Source organism: Humulus lupulus, chromosome 1 (genome assembly GCF_963169125.1).
Source record: "Humulus lupulus chromosome 1, drHumLupu1.1, whole genome shotgun sequence".
NCBI lineage: Eukaryota > Viridiplantae > Streptophyta > Magnoliopsida > Rosales > Cannabaceae > Humulus > Humulus lupulus.
In genome coordinates this window covers 276,735,594-276,753,166 of record NC_084793.1, presented here as the reverse complement: position 1 = coordinate 276,753,166, position 17,573 = coordinate 276,735,594, and the positions used below count along the sequence as shown (strand labels likewise).

Genomic DNA, 17,573 nt, shown 5'->3' with positions numbered 1-17,573 from the left:
GGAACATTAGTCGAGATCGACAAGAAGCGCTCACGCGCAGGAGCATGGCCTTTTCTCACAAGGGCTGCAGGGACCTTCTGGATTGTTTGGACAGCAAGAGGCAGAGTGGTGACAGGCATTGCTGGCTCGGAGACAATGCTCGGTTTGACCTCGGGAGTAGGATAAACAACCTGACTCATATTTTGGGCAACCGAGACTGGAGGGACCACCTCGGTTGTTTTGGGCATCTTGGACGGGCGACCTCTTTTTTGTGAGGCTCACTGGTGCTTACTCGTCTTCGCGGCCATGGGCTAGTTGAGCACGTTGTCTAAATCCGAGTCCATTTCACCTGAATAACATAAGGATCTGTAAGGCCCCACGTCATTACGGCTGCTTCCTGAAATGACGACTGGCCCTACAAACCAACATGAGTCTTTCCAGCGTGCTTTGTCCTCACTCGCACGCTTCTTGGGAAAAATTCCCAAGAGGTCACCCATCTTGAGATTACTCCAGGTCAAGCACGCTTAACTTTGGAGTTCTTAAGTGATGGGCTACTGAAAAGAAGATGCATCTTGTTGGTATAGGTAGTACCCATCAATCTATTTAAGCCCTCTTCAACTGTGTAATCCCATACCTACATAGACTTAGAATCATCACACTTGACCTTCCCCAGGCGGTGTAGGATTGCACAGCTTTTTTACCCAGTCTTTCCCCCTACGGATCACAGGATTCTGGTTGTCAGAATCACCCCCCTTACGGGCCAGACGTCTTCGTCGGCCACACTTCTGGCTGGGTCAAGGCTCTGATACCATTTGTAACGCCCCACGTCACTATGGCTGCATCCTGAAATGACGACTGACCCTAAAAACCAACAAGATGGATCTTCTTTTCGGTAGCCCATCACTTGAAAACTCCAAAGTTAAGCGTGCTTGACCTGGAGTAATCTCAAGATGGGTGACCTCCTGGGATGTTTTCCCAGTAAGCGTGCGAGTGAGGACAAAGCACGCTAGAAAGACTCATGTTGGTTTGTAGGGTCAGTCGTCATTTCAGGAATCAGTCATAGTGACGTGGGGTGTTATAGGATTATACTTTAGTGATCGAGCAAGAGTTACTAAAGAAAATAAGACTCAAGGATAACAAAAAACTATTTGGTACTCTCGACTGAGCTTGAGCTTGGGGACCAGGATAATCCCCTATCTTCTGAAGACACTGGGGGAGTCCCATCTCTATAAGTGGGAGACAACCTCGAAAGGTATCTATAAATGTTAGTTTCGTATTGAACGACTATCCCATCCCAGACTTCATTTAAACTATACATAGTTTGGTACTGACCTAGCCAGCTATCAAACCTACGAACCCTAAAGTCTACCCACGACCATGCTAATAAGTTATTCCTAGGGTCCTCGAAGAGTATCATCACGTTAGGTTTGTGCTTAAGTAAGGACGGAGACCACATGGACGATTCGAGCACAACTTTACATCCGTTAGTCGAGCGCGGTGAGGCTTCGTCGTGAGCTTCATTGCTCGAGACTGTAGGGTCGTATCGGCGAGATGTAGACGCATGAGATCGCGAGCCTATAGATCTCATCCTACGGGAAAGTCTAGAAGTTGGGAGTGGCACATGTTCCCACCTCAGGTATTTGCGATACCCCGAGTCATCAGTGGACTCGCCTTTGCCTAGAAGGCTGCAAGCTTGGAGCTTGTCTTCATGAAAGAGGTGGGACAGGGACCTTCGACCATAGGGAAGTTCAAGGATGGCTACCTTATGTTCCATCGTCGATTTTGATGGAGTGGGGCAGTGGTAGTTGGCTGCAGGAACAAAAGAGGGTGAATATTTTGAGCCTGACTATTCAACGAAAAAAGGGATAAGTATGTTGAAATACTTACGGATGCATTGGAAATAGTAGAATCTGGAAGGAGCAAGGTTGTCTGTCCAGAAGAAGGCTAGCTTGAAATTCGGATGATGATTTAGAATATCCTCAAAAAGCCCCTTTTCCTTTGGATAGCTTGACAAATAGTAGAAGCTGTCTCCTCCACGAGCTCAAGAAGGGTTCCTTTTGAGACAAAAGAGATATAACATCTCTTGTGGCGAAGGGCCTTCCTACTTCAACTCGTGGTAAAGTGACCTGAGGGCTGACAAGACCCTAAAGGAATTAGTCTGGAGTCGGAAGGGGGCATGCCCGGCAAAATCCAAGAAATTCTTGAAATATGTCTTCAGTGGCAGTAGAGCCCCATCCCTCATGTGCTTGCGACTCCATGCGGTGAGCTTGATTTTGCTGTTTGGATTGCCATCCCCCGGGGCGTAGTAGCTCCTTTCGTTCGAGGTCGCTGGTTGACACATCAGGGAGCTAGAGAGTTTGAGTCCATGGTATGCCAACAAATCGGATATTTGGCTAATGGACGTGATTGAGCTCCAGTAGTGCTCAGCCTCAAAAAATTCCTCCTTCGAGGTAGGGACTGAGAGAGCTTGGGAGGTGGAAAGATGAGTTGAAGAGTCTTCCATTAGGGAGAATGAAAGAATACCAGGTGCGAAGGCGACAGTGACTTTGAGTTTAGGATCTAACGAAATAGGCCTAATCTCAGGATCTGGATCGGGATAAGCAGCTACTCGGAGTCTTTTTCTCTTCGACCTCGTCTATCTGACGTTGAAAGCGGTCTTGTATATCCTCTTGCTCACACCTTTCTTTGTGCTCGCGGATCAGTAGCTGGTTTTGGGAGAAAGGTGACTCAGGACTAGGTGTTGATGGGTGGTAAGGAATAGTGAACTTGGGCCCCCACCGATTCTCAGAGTACTACAACATCTAACAAGGAAGAAAAATGTGAGGGCCCAGCATACAGGAAATCATTTGTAAATTATATTTTTGATAATTCGAGCTCGAAAGCTCGAGATAACAAGATGGCCTCAATCGAAACTAAAGCCTCGAAAGAGTGAGATTAACTTGGATGTTGTTCGCGAACTATTATAAAGTTCGGGCATTGAGGATGCACCCACGTGGGAGTAGGAAAGTTAATATCAATTTAAGAGAATCCCGGATTTTCAGGGAAAAAGCTGGCAGTTACCCAGAAAGGTGATGTTTTTGGGATTTGTGTATTTAAAACCCTAAACCAAAAACCCCTATTTCTTAAGCTACAGGAAACTCTCTATTGCCAGAAAAACCCCATTTTTACATGTTTATACTAGAAATTTGGGGTCTGAAACAGTGATTCTAACTACATCAAAATTATTCGGATAAGAAGTTTGCCTAGTATCGATGTAAAACCTTATAAAACTGGTAAAAACCAGTGAAGGTATTCTAGAAAACGTAAAGAATATGTAAATATATATATGCCAAAGAAAAGAAAAGGATCAAGAACATGAACTTACACAAAGTTGTTCGTGGGAATGATGAAATCGTTGACTGAAGGAGCGGTTGCAGGAAAGCTTTCACGGATTCGAAAGTGCTTGAGTTACTTTGTCCCTTCGGTTTAGAGAACATGCAAAGAAAAAAATAAGGCTCTAGTTCGATTTTTTCCTTTTTTGTGATAGTTAGAATGGGAGTGATGAAGAAGAAGGACATATATATATACGTCAAAGGTCGAATTGATCTGGACCTTTGGTTTGGGTTGAGGAACGATCTGATGGATGGGGTTTAGTTATAACATTGGTGTCAAAAAATGGATATATGAAAGGACGTGGGCAGAGATAGGGAGTACTTGAGTACTCTGGGTGTGCAATCCCCGAGTGACGTGCGTCCACACTCGAGCATGGTAGGTGGCACGTTTTTCGAAAGGAGAAGTTCAAAAGTTTCCTTCTCATAAGATTCAAACCAAAACTTTTGAGGGGGAAAAATGTTACACCCAAATTTGGAGAATAGAATTTATGGCCTCAAAATGTAGGCTGATAAAATGTAAGCTCGAAATAGGCAAGTATGCCACGTCATAAGCATATATGCGAATTGAGTTTGGCAATTTCGCTCGGCATTAAGGTGACGACAATGGAATTGGTGAGCTCGGAGCTACATGCGGTCTCGAAGATGTTTCGAGGTTACAAGTAAGCTCGAAGCTACAATTGAATAATTGCAAGGGTCCAACACTTGTATAAGTAAATTTCCTGATTTAATCTTATTGGCAACTGAGCACCAGTTAATTGAAATTTGAATTATAACTTCGAGAAATAAGGGGGAAGATATTTTGTAAACCAACCTATAAATAGACTGGAGAAATTCATTTGTAGATACACTAAACTTGGTACTGGGAATACTCTACGAAAATTGCTTTCTAAAAGCTTTGAGACAATTCCATCATTCAATAATATTGATTTGTGGACTAGGTAGATTTTAACTGTTAAACCACGCAAAAACTCGTGTGTTTTTTATTAGCATTTTTAATTTTGTGTTTAGTGCTCTTCTAATTTAAGTTGATGAAAAATGACGTCAACACGTTCATTGAACGATACTCATACCTAGTAGACGAAATTACATTAGGTACTTTATTAACCCATGCCACTTGTCATACTAATTTTACTATTATCACAATAACATAAAATATCAATTAAAAACAATTATCATTTACGGACATTATTTTTTCGGTCGCATCAAATACATATGTTTAAAATATTCTTTTTAAAATACTAGATGCAATCAACCTGCATTGTACGTTTGCTTAGTTTTTTTTTAGAAAATTTTATTAATTATTTTTATGATTGTCATATAAATTTTTAATAAATAAATAATAATATATATAAAAGAATGACGTAAACATAAAAATTAAACCAAAACATTGTTTTTGGTTATTTTAAAAAATAATACGACAACCTTTTAGATCACACACTACAATATTTAAGGTACAAAACATTCATGATATTATTCAAATCACCCTTCAATGATTGGAGAAAAAACTTCTTTATTCTTGATAGAAAATAAATGTTATCCTATAACTTCTTATTTAGTTACATAATCATATTATTTGTGCACACACGACACATATACATATGTATTTAATATGTATTATATATTATTGTAATAATAATATTTTATAACACATGTGAATATATATTAATATAATTATAAAATATTTAGTTTTGTATTAAATAGTATTATAATAATAATATTTTATAATATTTGAATTTATATTAATATAATTACTAAATATTTATTCTAGTAAAATTTTATAAAAATTAAAATTATATATTATTATAATAATAATATTTTAAAACAATTGAATTTATATTATTATAATTAATAAATATCTAACACAATCATACTACTTATACACACAACACTTATATATAATGTATTTATTATGTATTACATATTATTATAATAACAATATTTCATGTGAATTTATATTAATATAATTGTTAAATATCTAGTTTTGTGTCAATTATAATAATAATAATAATAATATTTTATTATATTTGAATTTATATTAATATAATTACTAAATATTTATTCTACAAATTTTATAAAAATTAGAATTATATATTATATGTTATATATTATAATAATAATTATAATTTATAACATTTCAATTTATATTAATATAATTAATAAATATTTATTTTAATTAGTTTTAAAAATATATTCCGTTAAATGTTTAGATTATTCTGTTAAAGTTAAAAAAAAATGTTAAAATCAAGAATCTTTGTTATCTACAAACTTTTTATATAGAAGATTATGACTAAACACTAGTCCTAACTAATTAAAAAAATTGTTGTCTAAAAAGATGATTCTTAGTCATATATATATATGTGGTTAATAAATTTTTAATTGCAATTTTTTATTAACAATGAGACTGATTAAGAATATATTTAGTCTCAAGAAATTATATTTTTATAATTATCAATTTTTTATATAATCACGTTGTTTTATTTGGGAGGAGGATTTAAACCTTAGGATATTTTTTTTGAAGAGAAGCATAAATAGCATTAAGTTATGCCTATATATAACTATAAAATTATAAACTTATCGGCCACTTCATACATATTTCGGTTTTTTCTTTCATTTTTACAAATTATATTCACACTACAAAAAATTCTTAATTTTAGTCATAACAAATTTTGATTAAAATGAAAAAAATTATGAATAATAAAACATTATTATACTTATATAATCACTATTAAAAAGTCTGTAGCAACAAATTTCATTTTAATATATAATGCGATATAACTAAAATTACATTAATAATAACCTGGGACTAAATATATCACTTTTTATTAGTCACAACTTAATTTTTTACCAAAATATAATAATGTCAAATTTTATTACACTACAAAAAAGGAGACTTTTGCCGGCGCAAATTTGCGCCGGCAAAAGTATGGTTTTGCGCCGGCAAAAACTATGGAGTTTTTGTCGACGCAATTTTGCGCCGGCAAAGAATTGCGTCGTATCTCCGTCGCTAATGTCACTTTTGCCGACGCAAATATAATGCGTCGGCAATGGACTTTTTTGGCGACGAAAAAATACGCCGGTGAAAATATAAATGCGCCGGTAAAAAAATCTGTCACGATATTGTGGAAAACACTTTTAGCGGCGCAATAATGCGCCGGCAATAGTTTAATTTTTTAGTGGCGCATTTTTGCGCCGGTAAAAGTGTATATGTGAAGGTAAGATTGAAACTCTTTGCCGACGTAATTTTGCGCCGGTAAAAGTATTTTTAAAATAATAATTTTTATTAAATTATTAATATTATTTTCAATATATTAATATTAATTAATAATTTTCAATTTTAATATATTAATAATTATTTAATTTTTTAGTAATATTATTTAATTAGAAATAAAAATAAAATTAAAATTTTATAAATAAATAAACAAAAAATTACAACTATTAATATTTATTGTCTCCACCAAACATTAAAATATAAAAGTAATTTAGTAAAATAAATGTCTCATAAATTAAATTTTAAATAAATAGAAAAAAAGTTCTACAAATGAGTACTGGCCGCCTCATCATTCCCGCCCCCATCAGCATCATCGTCCTCGTCCGAATCCTGGTCTGGTAAGTCAACAGTAAAACCAGGAGCCAATTGACCAACCTGCTTCAACAAAGCACTGAGCAGGAGATCTTGACGCCGTTGACGACTCTCAAGTTTAGTCGTATGCTTCTTTAGGTTCTGATTTTCTAGCATAATGTCCTGATTTTGCTGCAAAATGGTGTCCACTTCAGGTGGCAATTGCCCGAACATTTGAGAAGTTGACGAAGATGCTGCCCTCTTTGCGCCAATTGCCTTCAACCTAGGCAACCCCCCAAACCCTTTCTTATAACGCGAGCGGGGTCCAAGGACATCCGTGACAATATCCATATCAGGCGGGAAATGACCGTCGACATTATCGCCGACACAAGAAGCAGCAGATGATGCAGGGGCCGTACTCTGCGATGCTCGACGTTCGGTCATCTCATTCTGCACAATAAAAAGCACGTATTTCGAATTCCAATATAACATTATTTGAAAACCTAACTTATAAATTTTTAATATAACAACATATAAAATATAACTTTATTATCTATCTGCCAACATCCTATCATTAATGACTGCAGACCAGTGACTGAAAAAGAATGTAATTAATTTTGTTCCCGTATCAGGGAGCAAGTGGGCTAAAGTAAATTTGGTCATGAAAATCCATATCTGAATCAAAATCATGAAGATGTTGTTGATATATACGGTAAGTGCAGTTAATTCCATTAATGAGGAATTTACGTCTCCAAACATATACATCAACTATATTTACATGTTTTTGATTCAGATATGGATTTTCATGACCAAATTTACTTTAGTCCACAAGCTCCCTGATACGGGGACAACATTAATTACATTCTTTTTTTATCTTAGTCCACAATCATTAATCATAAAAATATTGGCACATAGATTATAAAGATTTCATTGTTAAAAATTTAATTAATAATTAATAAATAATTACTAATTGACAACAACAATTAATAATTAATATTTATTAATTATTTACTAAACTTTTTTAAAGTTAAATGATCATAAATTAGTTAAGGTTATGCAACTTACATGTTTTGTCGCCGCTGCATCACTAATCCACTTATCCTTCTTCTTGTGCAGGTGCTCGAATGTGTCGATCATGCTCGGGAGCTGGCCAGTAGATGGGTCCATCTAAAAAAGCAAATTATTTAAACATTGTGACATTTATAATATTTTCGTAAATGTAAGGATATAAGTTATTATAATTTACGTGATCATAAACATGGGCAACGATGGATTTGGAACCGTGTCCTCCTGGTATGGTCATTTTAGCTCGAGCTTCTTTATTTTTCTTCGATATACGCTTCAAAAAGAAAACAGTACTCATTAATCTAAATTGTAATTTTATAATTAAAAATTAATGTAAAATGTACGGCATACCTGGTGAGAATCAGAAACCCAAAAATCACACAGAACTGCCCAATCAGAAGAAGTGATCGACACAAAAGGTTTTGACTTCGCTCTCTCATTGTCCACCTCTCCTCCAACATCTACCCAGTGTTTCTTCATCGTGTGGCGCCAATCAGTCAGATGTTTTTGCATTTGTCTTACCATGGCATCGTTGATTACTGGATTGTCTTCTGGATAAATGAATTTTTCCTAAAATCACAATTAAAATTGGAATTTGTTAAAATATTTTGAAGATAGACAAAATATTTAATAATGAGTTATTAAAGGTTTAAAGAATGCTTACAGATAGTCTCTTTCGAATAACTTCGATATCAGCTGGTTTTACTTGTTCCCAAGCTAGTGTAGTTGGGGGTACGGTGCTACGCAAATAACGAGCCATAGAATTGTTGAACCACTTGCCGTACTTTTGAATAGCTTTTCCAGTTTCTTTATCAAACTCTACTTTCAAATGAGTAACTTTTTGATGGCCAGCTCCTTCTCGATATTGGCACCGTAATAAGCTCCCCTGCCTCTCTTGGAGCCACCACCTGTGTCATTACTTGTTTCGGCCATTCTACATTAAAATATTCATTAATTAACTAATTCAAATTATGTATGTCTATTGTTTTTTGTTATAAAATTAACATTTATTCATTATGGTATTTCCAAACCTACCATATTCCGACCTAGTGGATCCCTTGGAGATAGTAAGAAGTCATGTACTTCTCCTCAGTTTTTTAAAATGTTTATCAAACATTTTAAAAAAATGAGGAGCAGTACATGAATACATTGTCTATCCCCAAGACATCCACTAGGTGCATCACTATTATTTTTTGTTATTGAATTAACATTTTATTACTTATTGTCTTTCCTAACCTACCCTATTCCGACCTAGTAGATCCCTTGGAGATAGTAAGCAGACATGTGCGACTACACACTTTTTCAAAATATTTCATCAAACATTTTGAAAAAATGAGTAGCAGTACATGAATACATTTTCTATCCCCAAGGCATCCACTAGGTGCATCACTATTATTTTTTGTTATTGAATTAACATTTTATTACTTATTGTCTTTCCCAACCTACCCTATTCCGACCTAATAGATTCCTTGGAGATAGTAAGCAGACATGTGCGACTACCCATTTTTTCAACATATTTCATCAAATATATTGAAAAAATGAGTACCAGTACATGAATACATTGACTATCCCCAAGGCATCCACTAGGTGCATCGCTATTATTTTTTGTTATTGAATTAACATTTTATTACTTATTGTCTTTCCCAACCTACCCTATTCCGACCTAATAGATCCCTTGGAGATAGTAAGCAGACATGTGCGACTACCCATTTTTTCAACATATTTCATCAAATATATTGAAAAAATGAGTACCAGTACATGAATACATTGACTATCCCCAAAGCATCCAATAGGTGCATGTGTACCTATATCTAATACTATCATTAATTAATGATAATAAATAAACTTTTCATTGAATTAAATAAAAAGTTACATACACTTGTTTAAATTACATATCACTGTCCTCGTCATCACTAACTACAACATCATTACGAACATCACTATCACTATCACTATCGACTAGAACATTATCGTCATCCTCATCGTCTTCATACTCGACCAACGTGTCGTCTTCAAATTCAACTTCATCATCGACAACAAATTCATCTGAACCTTCGCCAACCAAATCATCAACGTTGTGCACTTCAGTGGCATTGACATCAACCCGATCATACTGAAGATTATCAAAAATTGGAAGTTCTACCCACAACTGAAATGAAGAAGAATTAACTTCTTGCAATATTGGTATATCATTTGTGGTCTCAGTATCATCAACATCGGAATTTGTGAAATCCCATACATTCCTTGGAATGTATTCATTAACGAGCCTCCAATCATCCCCATTTTTCACATCTCGAAGATAATACACCAACTTCGCTTGAGATGCGAGAACGAAAGGATCATCTTTATAACATTCTTCTTTCACATATACGCTCGTAAAATTGGATTCCACTTTAATTCTACTTGTATTGAACCATCTACACTTGAATAGGACAACACTGTAACCCATCAAGTAGGACAATTCAATTACTTCTTCCAAAACTCCATAGTAGTTCACTCCTTCCTCACTTGGCACCATTACACCGCAATTTTGTGTTTTAAGCTTCATATCACGACCACGAGTCACAAATTTCACACCATTCACTATCATCCCTGGATATGAATACACGGTGCCGCTTGATTTGTTTGCGAGAGCATACAATTCATTATTCACTTCAGTAGGTGTTGACTCATGCAAACCGTTCACCTATCAACATTAACATTGAAAGTTAGTTTTGGATTGACTAATTGGGGTTTCAGAAAAGAATTGACTAATATACATACTCTTTCTTTGAACCACTGAGGAAAATCAGTTTTTTGTTGAACTTCAAGATTCAAGCCCCCCCGTCTTCTTAATTCATCCATATGCTCACTACAAATGAACAAAAAAACTATGATTTTGGCATTTACTCGGTATATAAACCAAACATCATTATTGAAAAAATACTAGAAAACACACCTAAGGTACTCCTTAATTTCGGCACAATTGTTCAAGATATACCACTCAGCCTTTTGCTTTAACTGCGGATTGAGGAGCATATTTGATTTCTTACCAAATGGACGACCAACAGCCTTATAAATAGAATATTCCCGATTTGGTTGGGATTCAACGCGATCGTCATTCCTCTCAGGTCGATTGAATCGAGTCTCAACCCCCCGCAGGTACATTGAGCAAAAGGTTAAAGCCTCGTTCACCACGTAAGCTTCTGCGATTGAACCTTCAGGACGTGCACGATTTCTTACATATTGTTTATAAACTCCCATCGAACGTTCAATGGGATACATCCACCTAAAGTGCACGGGACCGCCAAGAATTGCCTCTTTCGGAAGGTGCAAAACCAAATGCACCATAATATCGAAAAATGCTGGAGGAAATATCATTTCCAACTTGCATAAAATGGTGATAATGTCTGTCTCCATCTTCTCAAGGTCTTTCACATTCAAAGTCCGTGCACAAAGTTTTTTGAAAAAACCGCACAACTCAATAATTGGCTTCCGAACTTCCGGAACCAAAAACGACCTAAGTGCGGCGGGCAACAACTGCTTAAACAACACGTGGCAATCATGTGATTTCAACCCAGTTATCTTGCCATCATTGACATTGACATTCTTCGAAAGGTTTGCAGCAAAACCGTCCGGGAATTCAACTGACTTCACAAATTCACAGAAAACTCGACGCTCCGGGACACTGAGGGTGTAACTGGCGTGCGGTTTCTTCCACTTGTTTCCCTCTTTGCGGAGGTGGAGTTTTTCCCTAATTTTCATGTCTGCTAGATCAAGTCTTGCCTTGTCAGTGTCTTTAGATTTTCCCTCTAAGTTCAACAAAGTTCCCAAGACACTGTCGCAAACATTCTTCTCAATGTGCATTACGTCCAAATTATGCCTCAACAATAACTCCTTCCAATAATCAAGCTCGAAAAATATGCTCTTCTTCGACCAATTAAGTTCAATCGGAGCCCTTTTGCGTTTCACACCACCAAATTCTTTGTGTTTCCCAGGATGTCTAATCAGCAAATTCTCTAATTGCTTCAAAACATCATCACCGGAGTAATGTTTCGGTGGTGGCCTGAGTTCCCTGTTACCGTCGAATAGTGCTCGTTTGCTCCTCCATTCATGATCCATATCAAGAAATCTCCTATGGCCAATGTATGCAATTTTACTTCTAATCCCTACAGAGGGAGTTTCTTCATTGCATGTGGGACACGCCTTGTACCCTTTTGTGCTCCACCCAGACATCATAGCATAAGCTGGGTAGTCGTTAATGGTCCACAAGACTGCTGCACGCATATTGAACAATGTACTATTGTATGCATCTCTTGTCTCGACACCATTCATCCATAACTCCTTCAACTCGTCAACCAAAGGTCTCATATAGACATCGATATCTTTTCCAGGTGAAGAAGGACTTGGAATAAGAATAGACAACATTAATGACTGTGGTTTCATGCACTTCCACGGCGGCAAGTTGTATGGGACAAGTATTACAGGCCACATGCTGTAAGAGTTGCTCATGTTCCCAAAAGGATTGAAACCATCTGTAGCCAACCCAAGCCTAACATTTCGAGGTTCGGCTGCGAAAGATGGGTACAACTCATCAAGGTGCTTCCACGCCTTACTGTCAGCGGGGTGCCTCATCACACCATCTTCCCTTGGCCTTTTAGAATAGTGCCATCTCATATCCTCTGCAGTATATCTGGAACTGTACAGCCTTTTCAATCTCGGCGTCAACGGAAAGTACCGCATGACCTTATGGGCCACTTTCTTCCCGTTCCCACGATTATCTTGCCAGCGACACTCACCACAAACCGGACAGAATTCCAAATTCGCATTCTCCTTCCAAAACAGTGCACAGTCATGCTTGCAAGCATCGATGGACTCATATCCCAATCCAATACTCCGCAACTTTGCCTTCGCCTCATAGTTAGACTTAGGTAAAATTGTTCCGTTAGGCATAGCGTCGACTAACAATTCCAGCAAACCATCAAAGTAATGATTGCTGCACTTGTTAATTACTTTGAGATGCATCAGCTTCACCAAGAAGTTCAACGCGGAATACTTTCGGCAACCCGGGTACAGTTCACTTGACATCTCCTTAAATAAATTGTCATACTTGTCGCGATGTTGAGGATCATCTTGGGGAGGATCATTATAGTTTCCATGGGGAACGTCATCTTCAGCGTAAACATCCTCCAGGATATCCGCTATCTCATCTCTATCATGATCTCGTACCACAGCTGGTGGTGACGGCAGCGCCTCTCCATGGTAATGCCACACTTTGTAGGACTGTACGATGCCATTGTTGAATAAATGCATCGAAATTGCATTTATAGGCTGGAACTTAACATTCCCACATTTCTTGCACGGACAGCGAACCAAACCCCGATCGTTCAACTGATTTTTGGCGATATCGAAGAACTCCTTAACACCATTTCTATACTCCAGAGACCAACGATTCCTCGCGCTCATCCAGCTTCTGTCGCTTGCCATCTTTAAGCGAAATAATTAAGAAAATATTAATAATTGTCTTAAAATAAGGGAAATGATAGTCAAAGTATTTCATGACTGTTTGTCTCCCTAATTATCACTAACTGATAATAATATCCTATCTCTGGCAAAAATAATTATTTATAGAGATATTTCCGGCTAAATTACTCAAACTTACAACTTACTAACACTTAAATGACACGTGACACCACATGATTGGTACACATTATTATTATTATTTTAAATAATTTTTCATAAAAAAAAATATTTTATATTTTTTATTTTTTTAAAAAAATCCAATTTATTGTTTTCCAATTTAAAGGTAACAAAAAATAATTTTTTTTTTCATTTTTTACAAAAAAAAAATCAAATTTGCTGCTTTTAATCAATTATTTAGGATTAAGTAAAAAAAATATTTAATCTTAAATTATTGCTTAGATTTTAAACAAAATTACTTAATCTTTAATTGAAAACAAGTAGACAAAATGATAAATATGAAGATTTTAATAATAATAAATTAAAAATTTTGAGGATATTAACAATATAAAATTAAATTTTAAAAAAAATGTATTTTTCATACTTAATCTTAAGTTGAAAAAAATTTTGAATTTTTTTTTAAAAAATGTAAATTTTATTTTTTTGTTAAATTAAAAAATATTTTAAGAATAATAACAAATTTTATCAATCATGTACTGCCACGTGTCCGTTGACTAGTCTACTTTAACATTTACTTATTTATTACTTTTAATTTAAAATTAATTTAATTATACATTAATCTCCATTTTGTAATTTTTTATTAAATTCTTTAATTTGTATTGGATTATTTACTTAATCAATAATAATTTTATTATATTTATATTTTATTAAATCATTTATATTTTTAACTTTTTCAATTACAAAACATCTAATATTAATGTTAAAATTAATTATTAATTATTATGATTGGTAATTTTATTTTATTTAAATTATAGTTAAAAATTATTTTTTTGATGAATTTTTAATTATACTTAAATATTTATTTAATTAATTATTAAACTTTTATTAATTTTACTAACTCCAACAAAAATTGGGCAGCATAACGACTATATTTCAAACTATCCCAAAAATTTAAAAACCTACAAATTAAACACATATATAACCAGAATAGTCCCAGAGCAATATACAGAACATTCTCATAACATGCACAACATAAACCAAGATTAATAACATATATCAAATCTTTCTATATCAGTAACATCAAAACAATTTATTTAGTAAATATTTATAAACAAATAATATTTAATATAAAAAATATAATATATATTTTTTTAATATACATAATCTAATCTATTTTTTAATATACATATTAAGCATTAAAATTAAAAAAATATACATTCTCAAATCAAATTTTTTTTAATAAATACTAAAATTATATTTTCTTTTTCATTATTAATATCATTTTTTTAAAACTACACATTTATTTATTTTATAAACAGAAAAATATAATTATAATAACAAATATCACACACATACATTTATATTAATCAATTTCTACAAAAATTTAACATTAAATAAACATATATACACACCCATTTACGGAAATACATAAACATATATCCATATACAAACATATATACAGATATATAAAAAAAAAAAAAACAAATTTAAGTATATATATATATTCAGATATAACTAATATATATATATATATATATTCGGATATAACTAATATATATAAATATATACATATATATAAACTAATATATATAAATATATACATATATATATTCGGATATAACTAATATATATTCGGATATAACTAATATATATAAATATATACATATATATATAATCATATATAAATATATATATATAAACCGAAATATATATAAACATATATAAATATATATATAAACTAACATTTGCATTTGTTTCACCGAGAGAGTTACAACACACCTGTTCATAGGGAGAGAATAACAAAAAAAAAATACAATTACAAAACATAATATTGAGAAAAAAATCCAAAAATGTTAAAAAATTTCTCATTTTACTAACCTTGAGAGATGCTTCAATATATAACTTGAGCCACGGCGTGGGATTATGGGACACCGGTGGTCGGAGACTATCACAGAGGAGAGAGAGAGAGCTTTGCTTTCACAAACACAGAACAGAAATGGGGAAGAAGGAGGCTGCGGCTGAGATATATCGTTAAGACTTTTGCCGGCGCGTTTCGTTGCGCCGGCAAAAGTCTAAAACTGTGCCGGCAAAAGTGTTTAAGTAAACCCTAAAGTAAAACGATGTCGTTTTAATTATCTCGACTTTTGCCGGCGCGTTTGTTCACTTTTGCCGGCGCAACGAAACGCGCCGGCAAAAGTAAGCCCACCTACTTTTTATTTCAAACGTGTAAAAATTTAAAAACACGTTGACTTTTGCCGGCGCGTTAGGTGAAATGCGCCGGCAAAAGTTTGTACGCTTATTTTGAAAAATCTGGCATTACTTTTGCCGGCGCAACCCCGACTTGCGCCGGCAAAAGTCATCTTTTCCGGCGTTAAATTGCACCGGCATAGGGTTTGATTTTTGCCGGCGCAATTCATGAATTGCGCCGGTGAAAGTGATTTTTGCCGGCGCAATTACGAATTACGCCGGCAAAGAACTGGTTTCTTGTAGTGTTAAAAGTAATGAAAATTTATTTTCATGATTATAATGTTTTTTTCTGTACACAAATACATTAATTGTATGTAAATTAATTTATATGTAAATGGATCATTGCTTTTACTTTTATATACATGTCATAGTGCATATATATATAAAATTACAACTAAATATAAAAAAAAAATATTAATTAAGTAATCGATCACCGGTCTTCAAAATCAATATATATATATATATGGGTGCACTCTTAATGGTTACTACCCATGAATAATTACTTTAATATTAACTATTGGATTAAGATCAATGATCCATATTTATAGTTGTTAATTAATATTTCTAAAAATAAATTTTGATTTTTTCAAATTTTTGGAAGAGTTACCTAATGAAAAACGTGTATTTCTTATGAAAATATAATATTGTAAATTTTTCATTTTTCAAACGCATATTAATTTCAAAATATAGCTAGTGTCCCTCATTTGTTGGAAACAAAATTAATTCTGACAAAAAAATAACTAAATTCAAAATTAATGTAGAAAAAAAATATTTACCTGTTGGTAACTTGCTATACCAAATCACTATGTTGCCACATCATCATAATTTTTAGTACCCATTTATAGGTAGTAACCATTGAGAAGTCTTCCATATATATATATATAAATACTAAGAGTTGAGAAATAATTTAATCACCAAGGTCCTCCAAATTGAAATTAAAAGTGAAGTTAGTACACATGCAATTTTTTTTAAAAAAACTTCAGAACTATTAAATTAATGATATTGCAAGCTCTGAAAGTGCAAATCAATATATAATTTATTTTAAAAAAGATAAGGATCTTTTATTTTACACGCACATAGAAGTAAATTAATAACACATTTGATTACGTAAAGTAGGTGTCTCCGACTAAATATTTGCCGAACTTTAAAATAATAGTCATAAACTTCATAAGCGATGACCCCAATAAATATTACAGGTATACAACAAAACAGACTGATTATTATAGTCCCTTACTCCTTCTAATTCATATTATTCTAGTAAAATAAAAATTATTGATGGATTATATATAAATAAAAATATATGAAGTTTGAATACGAGCTAAGGAGATATATTATATATATAGTGCATATCTGTTCTTAAACAAGTAGATCACATAATCTTTAGTAGGTCTTCCCTTGTCTCCAATTTTAGAAATATTTTATGTTTATAAAAAAATTAATTGGATCTATTGATGTGGCTACAACTGTTATAATCATCTCTCACGTCATTAACCATCCTTTATTTTTCGATACATTTATAAGTTTGGTGAGACAATAAGTCACACCTCTAATTAATAAGTATATATCATTATTATAATTTATATATATGTAAGACAATACAGATGCGACATCCATTTCATTATTAAGATGTCCAAATTTGCAAATAAAAGTAGAAAAATCCAACTTGGTCCCAAAATCAGCAAGAAAACATATTAAATTCATGAAATTCACCAATTAAAAGAGGAGACATTCAA

The 17,573-nt window shown here is 33.8% G+C and overlaps 1 protein-coding gene across 1 annotated transcript; it reads right to left on the bottom strand.

The window, feature by feature from the left end:
* Positions 1–307: 307 nt before the first annotated feature.
* LOC133777604 (uncharacterized) lies at positions 308–11,264 on the bottom strand. Its single transcript, XM_062217296.1, has 4 exons — positions 10,913–11,264; positions 10,738–10,825; positions 10,457–10,660; positions 308–394 (listed from the first exon to the last, which is right to left on the bottom strand). Exons 1-4 carry the CDS (start codon positions 11,236–11,238, stop codon positions 308–310), a joined length of 705 nt encoding a protein of 234 aa, XP_062073280.1. The 5' UTR covers positions 11,239–11,264.
* Positions 11,265–17,573: the final 6,309 nt, after the last annotated feature.